Consider the following 14,030-nt stretch of genomic DNA (forward strand, 5'->3'; position numbering starts at 1 on the left):
GAGCTCAGGCTGGCTCCCAAACCTGAGCACTCTGCGGGGACAGAGAGCTCGGCCTGGCTGTAAACACCGAGTGCCGTGCGGGGACAGAGAGCTCAGGCTGGCTCCCAAACCTGAGCACTCTGCGGGGACAGAGAGCTCGGCCTGGCTCTAAACACCGAGCACACTGCGGGGACAGGGAGCTCGGGCTGGCTCTAAACCCCGAGCTCTCTACGGGGACAGGGAGCTCAGGCTGGCTCCCAAACCCCGACCTGGCTCCCAAACCCCGACCTGGCTCCCAAACCCCCACCTCGGCTCCCAAACCCCGACCTGGCTCCCAAACCCCGAGCGCCCTGCGGGGAACGGTGAGCGATGTCAAAGCTTCGCCTCGAGTCGACAGTGCAGAGCGTTCATAAACCTCGAAGGCATCCCGGGAAATCCACCCCTTCCAAAGAGCAGAGCCCCTGCGAGAGAAACTGACCCCGTTCGGAATGAAATTGAAAGGTTCTAAGTCCTCCAAGGGCTGGTTCGTTCGGAACAGTCGGGAAGTCCTGAGATGTGTTTATGGTGTGGTTGGTTGTGTCCCCTGTAGTGTTACTACACTGTTACTTTGTTTTGGGCACGGTTTGCAGTTCTCTGAGCAAGTGACTGGGGCTTTGAAGGAGCCCGACTTAAAAGGTGATGAATAAAAAAAAGTACATCTTTACTTTTAATTTTCTGGTTCTAAATGACTAAGAACAATATGAGTCTTAAGAGACATTTAAAATGCTTTTATATAGCATCTTGATGAATAGTGCACATCTCAGTAGAACTCCCCTGTAGTGTAGTACTCTGTGTTTTGGGCATGGTTTGCAGTTTTGCTGAGCAAGTACCATATAGTCACTGGGGCTTTGAAGGAGCCTGTCTTAAAAGGTGATGAATAAAAAAAATAGTACATATTTACTTTTAATTTTCTTGTTCTAAATGACTAAGAACAGTTTGAGTCTTAAGAGACATTTAAAATGCTTTTATATAGCATCTTGATGAAGTTTAGTACACATCTCAGTAGGGCCTTGCAGTGAAAGGATGAGAATGATTCACATAGAGCTTAAGCAAAAGACCTCCAAAAGGAGTAAAAGTTTGATATGTCTTCAGATGTGATAGGAGAACCAGGGGTTGAGATATAAACATGAAGAATATTATAGAAGGGCAGAAAACTTTCGTTGTGGTATACATTTGTAAAGCTTGGGGATTTTAGCCCTTGTTCACCCTGGTACAGTCACCGTGGATCTGGTAGGGTTTGTATGAGTCATGTGGTTGCAGCATTTTTAAGTTGCAATAGCTTGTGTTCCTGTAGCTTATGTGAAGAACTTGTGAGGGAAATTTAACAGCAGCAAAGCACATCTTAAAATAATTTATTCTGTTTTTTTAATAGGCTCCTTCCTATTGTCTTTCAGTTTTGTGTTGGTTTTAGCTCCGGAGTTGCCCTCTATGTTTTTGTGGGCTTGTTTACACTTTTTTTTTTTTTTTTAAAGGACTCTTCCTCTGTTGTATTAACATTTGTGCCTTTCAGCTGGGGAAGCCACCTAAGTAGGGGGCAGTGAGGTTCTGAGTGTTACAAAGTACAAGTGCAGTAGTACCTTAGCCTTAGGTTTGGTGTTACAAACCTCCCTGACATACTTAAAAATGTTTCACTCGTTACAAAGTACAAGTGCAGTAGTGCCTTAGGTATGGTGTTACAAACTTCCCTGACATACTTAAAAATGTTTCACTTTATGGTGTAGGTGGATTGTTACTTGTTACCTTGTCCGTTTTATGAATGAGAATGGTCTTGACTTGAATTAATACAGAATAATACTGTATTGGGGAGTTTGGGGGGATTGTAGATCTGAGGTGTTGCACAGTCTCACTTCAGTACATTCACTGTACTGACCTCTAGTCTATGCTAAGTGGCTGACATAATCAATCCAATTATTATTTTAAATAGAGTTCTTCTGCATGTGAATTTAGCTCTGGAAAAGTTCCTCGAGTTTTAGGAAGTTGCTGCCTTTGTTTTTCTCACAGGAGCTCTGCTACTGTAAAAATGTCAATAGGGCATTAATTAGCCGTCAATTACAGTGACTCTCAGAATTGAGTGAGGCCTGACATTGTCACCAGAATCTGGCTGTGGTTATGGAAGAGGTTAAGTTTTACAGCTGTTCCTTCCCATGACTCAACTGGAGATTTTTTGATATAGAGGTGGGTTGGTTTATGTAATTGATCTCTGTTCTATCTTAAAAGTTACCTGTGTTAACTCAAACCACCATTTAAAACTATTTAAATGGACCTGGGTGATGTTTTTTACAGTCGTATTAGGTGAACTCAGGTAAACTACTTTCTGAAAGTAAATGACAGGTTTAAGTCTCTATGGGGTAAGTAATGACAGTCATTTGGAGGCTGTAAACTTTTTGTTGGTATACCTAGATCAGGATGAGGTCATCTGTCTGTGGTTTATATTAAGTTCAGAATAGTATTTTAATGGCTCTGTGTGTGTGTGCCGTGTTCAGCTGGCCCAGTGCATTCAGCAGTGGGAGTACATCTGAATGCACGAAGTAGATATAATTGCCCTGATAAGTCTGTGTAATGTAGTTTCCAGCCTAGGGCCTGATAGGTGATTTTTTTTTTTCCCAGCAAACATTTAAGATGTCTCCATGAATAAGCTGTTCTTACTCCTATGATGATTTCTGGTATATTCCTGTTTGGGGAATTCTGGAGTGGTCCTCAAGTTGCTGTTGTACGTGGACAACCAGCAAAAGTCACAAACTGTTTTATGTGCATTTCCAACCTGCCTCCTCAGCTCACTGTGGCTATTTCTGTTCTGAGGTCACTGGTTAATAGATAACTTGGTGAAAAATCTTGACTCGAGTTCCAACGCACCTTGTGCTGTGATGCTCCAGCAGTCATGATCTCATCAGTTTCCTGTTCTTGCAAGTGCTTTCTGCAAACCTGGGCACACCTTTGTTTTGTTTCTGTATTGGAGCCCTTGCTTGCAGAAGTTCAAAAATTTCTTGTGCTTCAGCTTTGTCCCAGTGTGCAAAAAACCTTCATTTAGAATCACAGCACTGAAAACTGCATGAGGATATTAGGAGGGAAGTGACAGCTGGGGATCACCAGAGTGCAGCACTGTATGCATTGTGGGTTGAAGGTTTCAAGCAGACCTTCAGGTAGGGAGAGATTATATTGGAGAAAGTTGGCCAGACAGTGCTACCTTTGAGTTGTTCTGTGTATCACACAAGGGAAAGGTGTGCAATCAGGAAACCTTCGTGGGGGCACCAGAACCAAGACCTGGGCACATTGCAGAAGCTCTGTTAAGTGTTTACATCGGTCTGAAGATTTGTGCTCTGGAGCCTGAGTCTTTGACAGCCACTTCCCTTTGTTGCCAGCTGGTTTAGAGTTGTGGCATCATTTGTAAGAATAAAGTAAACCTGTCTTCATTTGCATCAACAGCTAAAGCAAGCCAAGATTTGGGAAAAGTAGTATTTGCATTTATTGCCAGCCCTGACTGTTGCCAGTGCAGAAAATCTATATAAGTATTCCATTAATGTTCTGCTTTTCCTTCCCTCCATAATGTCACCTGCATGTGTGTGCCCATAATAATAAGCATCATTTGTGATTTTCATTAACAGTCCTCTGTCACAGTGTCTTCTCACATTGATAGAACCAGTCCTCACCCTCCCTGCCACCTTTTTGCTGGCTTTCCAAGCACTAAAAGAAATGGTCATCCTTTGGCCAGGTCTCAGTCACTGGAAAATAAAATTCCTTGAGGAACAGGAAACAGTAATGTAGCAGAATACAGGAGTATTAAAATTAACCCCATTAGGAGAATCCAGCTCAGCTTTATAAGGTTAAACTTTCCTTTTTTTATTAGATGAAATATGCTATGTCATAGCTCCTTAGCTAGATATTGCCAGAGTTGCAATTTATGAAAGATTACAAGCTATTTACAGCAACTCAGAGGGGCACCAAGTCTTGAAGTACAAGGTCCAGGCACTGCTGTCTGTTGTATACAGGCTTCTCAGAGACATGAAAGTTCATCTGGAGAGGACAAGAAAGGAAATTCTGTTGTGCAGAGCAACTGTTAATTTCACAGAGGTGTGTTAGTTTCATTCACTGCCCTTCGCCTGAGTTTTGAGCAGTCTCTGGACTGGGCAAGCTGCATATCTGCACTCTCCATAATCCCAAGGCCACTTGTTTTTTTCCACAGTCCAAGCTTTGTCCTTCAGCACACAGCAAAAGGAAGGTGAGTACTGAAGTAGTAGCTCTTTACAAGCAGACCTGGTGCCAGAGAATGCTCTTGCTTATGGGTCTCCTCCTACCTCACTGGTTTAATCATGTGCATCCTGCAAATCTGTCTGTGCCTCTCTTGGAGCTTGTGCTCACCTGTATGCAGGGCCTCTAGCAAGAGCAGCTTCATGGATTTAGAAGGAAACCACATGACATGGAGTTTGACACCTTCTGTAAACACCAGCTGGCTGCCACTGCAGGTTGACTTCTTTTCCTGGCATGGCATGTGGAAAAGGGCTTTTGAGTCCATGCTAGCAAACTGTTCTTCCTGCCAGTTGTGTTTGCTTCCTAAGCGTCTCCTTCAGATGGGTTTGTGCTGGTTATGTATTCTTGAACTGTGTGTGTAGTTGGATGAGGGTTTTGTTTCATACTCGAAGATTTATTTTTGCAGTAGCTTCAAAAGACTCTATGGGCTTGACCAGAATTAAAAATCACAGAAGTGGAAAAAAATCCTACCAGAACAGATTGCATAAAACAAGTGTGTGCAAGTTAGTTAGGAATGAGACCTATATGTCAGTGTCTTGCATTTTGACAGAATTTGATGTGAAAAAGAGAATCTTACTTAAAACTGTTGAACTAGCCAAGGCCCTTGGAACAACCAGTGGAAATAACACTGGGTGGGAGAAGGCAAGAGCAGAAAAGATGCTTGAAGTGTTTTCAGAACCACTTTGCCTCTAGCTGGGTATAGATTTTCACATTCAATAACAAAGTGTTTAGGTGATCTGTTCTGTTGCTGACTACTGGCAGAAGTGGAAGAATGCAAAAGGCTTCCAAACTATCTTCTTTGCTACTCTTATACTTATTGAGAAAAACCTGCTGGAAGGCACTCTGTTTTTTAGAGACCGTAACATTGTCCAAAAGGAAAAGCTTCTTGTTTTATAATACAACTAGAATTGGTCTCAGTTTGATTTCATTGGCTGCTTTCTTCTCTTGTGCTTGTATTTGAATACTTAATTGCTCCCTTTATGAAACCTCAAAGTGCAAATGAACAAATATGTAAATAACCTTTGTTAAATGTTGTTCTATAAAACTGCTGAATGGCTTTTCAAACTTTCCTGGTGTGATTTTTCTGAAGCCAGATGTTTGAGAGTGAGGTGAATAACATTCTCTGTCTGGAACTTGTCTTTTACTTTCTAAATTTAGATTCTCATTATTGAGTTTTTGCTTCCATGAGGTGCTCTCTGTGTTTTGATAGCAGTTCTTAATGCTTTGGAGCAGTGGAATGAGGTTAGATGCAAAATGGGAAATGTGTTTCTCCATCTCTTGCAAATAGTATTATAAAGTAATTGAGCCATCAGCCTGTCATGTTAGGAGTGTGACAGAATATTTGTTTGAAATTCCTTGCCTGATTTAGGTGTACATGCTCAGTTTTGTTTTGTTTGGTATTTTTTGCTTTGTTTACAAGCACAAGACTGTTGCTGGGAGTGAGCTGTAGCCTAATACATACACTGGAATTAAATCAGACTTTGAGTAGATCTAACATCTTTGTGTACACAGTGGATTAGGAGTTTGTGGCCACTTTGATGAACAGAAGTGTAGTTTCTTAGCACCACTAGGGCATTGCAATTAAGTGGTGTAAGTAACATAACCTTATTTTGATATACCAGGTTTTCTTTGCCTAATTTCCCACACGAAGGAACAAATCTTGACCAGCACGGATATGTAGATCTTCTCAAGATGCTTAAGAACTGTGGTGAAGAACCAAGTGGAATGACAAGTGAGGAGACTTATGTTTATTCCTATCTAATTCTGCTGCCGTTGTGTTATTTCTTTACCTGACCTAAGTCAGCTTTTTTACATGAGAAATAGTCTAAAAGCTGAAATCAAGTAGATGTCATCCTTAAAAAAACTTACACTTGAGATCAACTTGACGTGTTGGGTACTTATTTAAAATGTTAGCTGTCCTTAATCTACTAAAACCAATTACGTGTATAGCTTGATGTTAAAGCTTTGCTTAAAGTGAGCAAAGTACAAATTCTAATTTGTGTTCTGAATACTCCTTTGTCAGGAGGAACCATCCACTTCTGCTGACGTCTGATTTGTATGTTAGAAAGTATGGTTTCCTGACAGAAAAGTGCATTATATTTTTTAACAGCAGATCTTTATTAAAAGTGCCATCAGTGGTTGTTTTGGAAAGATGAGAAGGGACCCACTGCGGGGCATCTCAGTGAAGCTGAAACTGTAAGTTCTGTGCCATTGCTATTTTATTTGTATTACAAATACAGATTTCTTTTTTTCAGTCCCAAGTGTGTCAGTATATATATGTGCATGTGTGTTTTTTAAAAGCCAGAAGATTCATGTGACCATTACATGATAAATATTTTATAAGTTTGAAATTAAAAGATGGTTCAAAAACCCCAAAATCAAACCAAAATAATAAGAAAAGCCACCACCACCAAACAATTAAAACCAAACCAACTTCTTTTATATGTATGCAGTCAGCATACTTAAATTGTTCACAGAAATTTAAAAATATATACAAATGGGGCAATTGAAGACTTCACAACCTCTCTGGGCAACCTGTGTCACTGCCTGAAAATTGAAGAATCCCAACTGTTTACTCTTAAAAGATCATGGATGGAGGGAAGTCATGAAAGACTTCTTGAAGATTTGGAGAGGTCTGTTACGTTTTCCAGTACTTTTGTAAGAGGAGTAAATCTTCTGAATGTTAACAGAATGTAGATGTTCCTTAATATTACCTGGTCATCAGTAGCAGAGGAATATTTCTGAACTGGCTGCCTTGCATTGCAGACTTTCAGTGGACTTTTCTTTTAAGCTGCATTTTATTTGTTTTCGCTTCCAGATGCAGATTCAGTGTCTAGTTAGCTGGAAAATAAGGCTAGTCTTTAGCTGTCAGCCATCTGAAGAGAAGAAAGGCAGACTTCTAGAAAACACTTTCCTGTGTGCTTATGGGTTTTTTTGATCTCTTAGCTATCTAAATAGTGACAGTGTATTTTATTAAAATGTCTCTGTTCTCTTTTTATTCCAGGTCTGCTATTTCTGCTATGTGTATCCCAGTTATGAGAGCTTTTTTTGTCATTTTTGAGCTTGGTGCTGTCAGCCTCATGTGAAAAAACCCAAAAGGAAAAGCACACTGGTTTTCAGGAAACAAAATGCCACGGAGAAGAAAAACTGGTGGAAGTCCTTCTCAGAAGAATGGCAATTCTGACAGAATTGCTGTTGCTGTGTCCCAAGGGGTCCCAAGCCACTTAGTGTCACAAGCAGTGCATTATGTCAATAAAGAAGAGCTCTTCAACAGCCTGTCAGAGATGTTTTCTGACCTAGATCCTAGTGTGGTTTATATGGTCCTGTCTGAATGTGATTTCAAAGGTAAATAGTGTACTGCTGGCATTACAGTTTCGTGTCATATGCAAACAGCTCTTAACTAGGGTGACTCCAGGAAAGTTGGTGTGGGTGTGTTGCAAGCATATTTGTGAGTTTAGCTTTTAATGAGCAGGTGAGTCATAATATTTTGAAATTTTACAGCTCTTTCTGTGCAAGATTCTCCAAGTCTGACAATGTTTCTATGAGTGATTTGCAGTAGCAGTGTGCTCTGTAAATGGAGGTGCAGTTTAGAGTGGATTGTCCTGTGTCACAGAGCAGGCAGTGGTGGAGCTGTGAGGAGAATCTGATTTTTCCAATGTGTCTGCTAGATGTCTAAACTGTTTCTGCAGGAGGGGTATTTCATGTTCTAGATCACGGTTTTTTAATGGTATGCCACATGTGGTCCTGGCAGCATTTGTTTTTCCTTTAATACTTGAATTGAGCTTTTGTTTTACTTTTATTTTGCGTTGCCATCTTTGCGTCTCCACTGAGGGTTAGTTTTTGCAGTATAAATTCTGTTTGTCATGCCGAATTCTCTGCAGCCTTGTTTGAACTGTGTTTCTTCCCCTGTATTCTGCCAAGCTACATACCTACCTCTCCTGACAGACTATTTTCACATCTGTGCCCAGTCCTTCCCATTTTTTCATGGTTTTGAAATTCTTCTATATGCAAGTTCATTTGCTTCTAATAAAAGTACTGGATGAGATGCTGCGTAGCAAAATCTGAGGAGTTATTTGACAGGGGAGTAAGTCATATATGGAACATTTTAATCAATCTATACTCATACAATCAGATGTGACTAGCTGAGATTTTTCTAAGCATTTCTGCAAAGAAGGCAGATTTAGGCATTTTTTTATAGACACAAAAGCTAGGTAGCCATTGAAGGACTGTTTTGTTGCCTAAATTGTACAGAGTTTATAACTTAATTACAAATGTGAGAGCACCATTATTGTTGTTCCTTTTGAAATTGAATTTGATGGAATTCCTGATTCAAACTTTGAACTCTTATTAAGATTCACCTTTATCAAAATCACAGATTTATCTACACTTTATTGGAGAATTCAGTAAATACACAGAGTCCATAGTGCTGCAGTAGTTTAAAATGGTGGTTTTAAGCAGTAGTTTAAAAATTGAATGATCAACATATTTTCATATGAGTAATATAAAGTTGCTCTTACATAGTACAGAAGATGTAAGGGCAATGAAGATTTTGTTTGACATGTCTAAGTCCATTAAAGTCTGACTCCTTTTGCACACTTTTTGCTACACTGTCAGGAAAACAGCAGCTTTGCTTCAGGCCTCAGGGATGATACTTGTGCCAGGTTTTCATTTTGTTCATGCTGATCACTGGTAACCTATGCTCTGCTTGGTGGCTTTGCAAAGAATTCATGCAGACACAGGCTGTATTAAATGTGCATTTTAAATTGGCTGTAATGAAAGTATTTTGCATACTTTCCTCTCTTTCATCCTCAGTAGTGTTTTCCAGTTTGTTTCACCTATATGAGATAGATTAGAAACAAGTATCCATTTAAACATCCAGTTCAGATATTTTTCCAGTTAAACTTAGTAATTTTTAGACACTATTTCCTTAGTGATTCTTCGTGCTTAGTAGGTTATTATTTTTCAATACGTCTCTATTATAGAGTTCTGCCTTTATTTCTAATGTGAAACAGATCAAGGGAGTTGCAGAAGCTTTGTTTAAAGATGAATGGTTGAACTGTCTTTTGGTTGTTTCTTTAGCTGTGATAAATGCTGCTTCAGGTAAAAAAATTGCATTCACATCAGCATTTGTTTGTCCAGCTGACCATGCTTTGTCCTCTCTGTCTTATTCAACAGTAGAAAACGCTATGGATCATCTGCTAGAGCTGTCCACCCATGCCAAAGGGGAAGCATCTTCAAAAACCTTGGGTTTTGATTCAGCATCATCATCATTAGCTCTTGTTAATCAGCAAAGATCTGTTGCAAGTGAAAGAATGTGGGAAAGTACTGCAGAACAAAGTAATTCTGAAAAAGCAATAGGAAAGGTGCTATCACCTGATGTGCAGCTGACTGAAGAACTAGATTCCTTAATAGAAAATGCCTTTCAGAGTTACAGCTTGAGTGATGAATTGCCTGATTCTGCAAATGGCCAAATAGTCCAAATGAACCCTGTGGAACATGATGGCTTTATTGAATTTCCTGAGTGGGAAGAATCTGACTCAGGTTCCAATGTCCTACTTTTTCCACAGCAAGGAGAGACAAATAATGAGGTTTTAGAAAACTTCTGTAGTTCTCAGCCCCCAGTGAGTCACCTGAGCATCCAGGCAAGTTCACCAGCTGCATCAGACAATTTTGCACAGATGCCAGAAGGTTCTGATTTGTCGGAAATGCATGTTCAACATGATGTATCTTCAGAAGTATATAAACAATCAAATGGAGAAATACCATGTGAAAATTCTGATCAGACACAGGATACTGTTTTGGATCAAAGAAGTGTGTGTGCTGCTTCTGATGAGTCCTCCCAAAGACCTCTGGAACTTGGAGTAGCTGTCACTGGAAATCCTAATTCAAGGTGCCTGGAACAGCATGAAGAGGTAGTGACTGCCTTTAACAGTCATCAGAACACTTCTCTTCCAGAGGCATGTCTCTCTCCTGAAACATCCAGTTTCAAAACACAAAACCCTGCAGATTTTCAGCAGACTCAGCAGGGTTATAACTTAAATCTTTCTACACCATCATGTCAGTCTCACAAACACTGGAATGTCATGGCTCCTGCGTTTTATCCATCCAGTGGAAATCACAGCTTTGTAGTTCCTGTGGCTCCCAGTCCAGGGCAATGGAGACCTGTTTCGGACTATAGGACTCTGGAAAAAGGACTTTTTCTTTCCTCCCCAGTGGTTTCAAATGCCTGGGATGGCAACCCTTCTCTGAAGGTATGGGGAAATCAAGATAGAAACTCAAAATTGAACCTCTCGCAAGCACAGCAGCCACGTGTTTGTCACATGATGAGAAAAAAGATGCACCTTATAGGTCAAGTACTTGTTCTTCTCAGAGGTGTTCCAGGATCAGGAAAATCATATTTGGCAAGGTAGAACATTTATATTGTGAGCTTCTAAAAGAAATTGCTTAATTGTGCACAGGATTTAGCACAGGCAGAGACAGTTTTCTGATATTGCAAATAGTTATGCTTATACCCTGATTGCCAGCTACGTGGCACGCACAGCATGATGAGTAATAATAATTACAGAGAGCTGAGTTGCTCGTAGCTCCTTGACCTCTGGAGGAAATTGAAATAGGAAGTGTTAGGTTTAACTTCTGTCACAGGATGAAGGAGTTTGCCCGCAGTGTGTCATTGCCTTAGTGTTAGGTCTGCTGTGTTCTTTCAGTCCCTGCTGATGTTATGTTTCACCCTGCAAGTGTTACTTGAAGGATGTTTCCTTCAAATAACATTGATGGAAATATGCCAGCTTTTTACTGGGAATTCTTTTGTATGATTAGTATGTGTGAAGCTTCTTGGGGTGAATTTTTTCTTTCTTTTCTTTCTCTCCTAAGGCCTAGATTGAGCTCAGACTCTTTTGGCTGCACCTGAAACATTTGGTGCAGACTGTGTATTTGTCAGAGTGAAAGGGTGTCACTACATGTAGATGGAAAAATACCTCCCTTGTTGTTTTGAAATGAGGCTTGTAGGGAACCTTTATCACCTCTCTCCCCTAGCTAATCCTCAGCCACTGTAAAAGGAGGGAAATTATTATAGATTTTATTTCACTGGAGGGTGATTTTATATTTTTTCTCCCCTTACCTATATTTGCCACTTCTATTACAAATAATCTTGGTTTTGTGAAAGAGACTAAAAAAAATGTTATGTATGGTAGGAGGTATCAGGGCTTGGAAGGAGAAGGGGGAAAAGCTATTTACATCTTGATCTTTCACAGGAATTTGCTGGAGGATAACCCAGATGGAGTCATTCTTAGTACTGATGATTACTTTTATAAACATGGACAATACCATTATGATCCTAATTGCTTAGGGGAAGCTCATGACTGGAACAGGAAACGAGGTGAGAAGTACAGGATTGACTTGCTCATTTGCAGTTAATTCTTGTGTGTTGTTTAAGAAAGCTGCCCCATCTCCTAATGCCTGTGTCACAGGGCAAACATTTATCCCATCAGAGAAGCATTTTTTAATACCTGTGGAGAAAGACTATGAGCACAAACTCAGAAGTCATCTGTTCATTGTATGGTTTTGAGTTTAAAAGGCCAGTGTCTTTGTTTCATCCTCATGTTTTGTCATTTTGGGTTGTGTCTCATTTCTGGAGTGCTTATCTGTACCATCTCCCAGAAATATTTCTTCTGAGAGGAGCCATTATGATATGCATAATCAATAAGTAATGAGGATGTTGATACAAATAACACAAATATTTTCCTGCTCTTATTTTTTTTTCTCTCAAGCACTAAATTGTTGGCAAGTTTAAAACAAAATAATAAGAACAAGACTGACTAAATGATTTTTTTTTTTCACTTTCCATAATCAGTTTCTTTTTTGACAGTGGGTTACACTAAACTCACCATAGAACAACTCTTTTTAAGCTGTTACTTCCTAAATTTGAACCCTGATCACTTCTCTACTGTCAACTTTCTGCCAGTGGAGAAATGGGTTAATAAGAAGTGTGTGATTCAGTGACAACTTTGATTGTGCAGACACATTGTAAGGTAGCTACAGAATCATGGTGCTGTGTCACAAAGCTAGTAGTTCTAAACATTTCGTTACTGTGTGTTTGAATTACAATAATTCTTTTGATTTTTTTCATATTTTATGCAGTTTACAGAGTGGACTAATCTTAAGACTGTTATAAAGCCAGGAATTTTGTATGCTACAAAGAAGTCCACTTTAAGGTGATCATGTAGTTTTTTTTAGTTTGATATACTGATTGATTAGTCATCTTGGTGCATTTCACGTCTGCATTTTCATTCCTTGATTATCATACATGCCTTAATTCGAAAGGATAATGTCACATCTCAGTAGCTTTACACACGGGGGGGGGGGATTTTTGAAGTCGAGGGCCTTGAATCAGATCAAGCTGTGGCAAGAGTTCTTTGCACAGTGGTTAATCATTATGGATTACTTACTTAAAAATAGAACAAATTTAGAGAATTAGTATAAATGTTTTGTGTTCGCCCTATTGTAGTGAAATTAACTATGTCACACTATTTTTACATGTGTGTTTTTCAGCCAAAGAAGCATTTGAAATGGGAATCTCTCCTATAATAATAGACAACACAAACATACAAGCATGGGAGATGAAGCCTTACGTAACTTTGGTTAGTATTACAATTTTATCAATGTGAAAAGGGATTATTGACAAGCATGGAAACAACATATGTTTTAAAATGGGGTTGTCTTTCTCAGTCTAGCTGTTACTCCACAAGGGATTGTGGAGTGTAAAAAGGAAGTGTTACATGGAAGCATATTACCTAGTGTCACACTCTGCATATCTGAGTATTGACTTGGCCTAGTTTCCAAGAGACAAAGAAAAGTGCTTTGCACTTGGGGCCAAAAATAAATATTGCTGAGGAAACTGCATTTTGTTCCTCTTTTATATCGTCAGTAAAATTAGAAGTTGCTTTAAAAATATAATTAACAGTAATTAATTACTGTTGTGTTTGGTGCTCCGTGTGACTTGAAAACTCAGTTTCATCCTAAATATGACATAGGGGCAGATACCAGCTGACCAGCTGGAGGGCTGAGTTTATCAAATATTGCCAGTTTGCTTGAAGTTAAGCAGATTTATGTAATATTTTTTATTGAAGCGATGTAATCAAAGTAATGCACTTGCACTATTTTATGCTAGTAGTGTAGTGCTTTTATTTAGTGACTAAAAGAGACATGCTTTAATTTATATTTAACTTCTAAAGTTATATTTAATGATTTAAATAACTTGATGAACTCTTGTTACAAATTTCTTATGCTGCAGTTTTCTGGACTTTCTCTCCTTTTTATTTAATAGTTTCTAATAGGGCATCAGCAGTTTCAGAGTCTAGCTCTTATTTTGCTGTTGGTCATTTATTGTTTTGGTTGGTAGTTAGAACTGCATTATTGAATGAAATTGGCTCTGGTTAACAGAAATAATACATTGGAAGAAATGTTATGAAGTAGATCTGGGATTTCTTTCCATGGCATATCAGAGAGTGTAGTACATAGAATTGACAGCTTTTGAGCAGATGCTCTAGATATGCTGCATGTGGTAGTGGATTAGTGAGCAGTGGGACTTAACACAAATCATTTTTATTGATAAAATGTTTATTTTCCTTGCATGTATTGACAATTGTCAGATTAATGGTTCTTTAATAAATTATGCCTTTAATTTTACTGTGTACTGAAATAAAGATGCAACAAAAGTTCTTCCAGAAGTGCAGGGTTTGGTAAGGGGACAAAAATTTTTTCTAAAAGCA

General features: G+C 39.2%; 1 protein-coding gene across 1 annotated transcript in view; it reads left to right on the top strand.

Moving 5' to 3' along the window:
• The first annotated feature begins 7,391 nt into the window (after positions 1–7,391).
• Positions 7,392–14,030, top strand: part of N4BP2 (NEDD4 binding protein 2) — a 22,636-nt gene continuing 15,997 nt past the window's right edge. Inside the window, exons 1-4 of the mRNA XM_009074392.1 lie at positions 7,392–7,608; positions 9,439–10,669; positions 11,514–11,638; positions 12,811–12,899. Coding sequence (XP_009072640.1) covers positions 7,392–7,608; positions 9,439–10,669; positions 11,514–11,638; positions 12,811–12,899 — 1,662 coding nt within the window. The remainder of the gene's footprint in view (positions 7,609–9,438; positions 10,670–11,513; positions 11,639–12,810; positions 12,900–14,030) is intronic.

This window comes from Acanthisitta chloris, unplaced genomic scaffold (genome assembly GCF_000695815.1).
Source record: "Acanthisitta chloris isolate BGI_N310 unplaced genomic scaffold, ASM69581v1 scaffold9415, whole genome shotgun sequence".
NCBI classification, from domain to species: Eukaryota; Metazoa; Chordata; class Aves; order Passeriformes; family Acanthisittidae; genus Acanthisitta; species Acanthisitta chloris.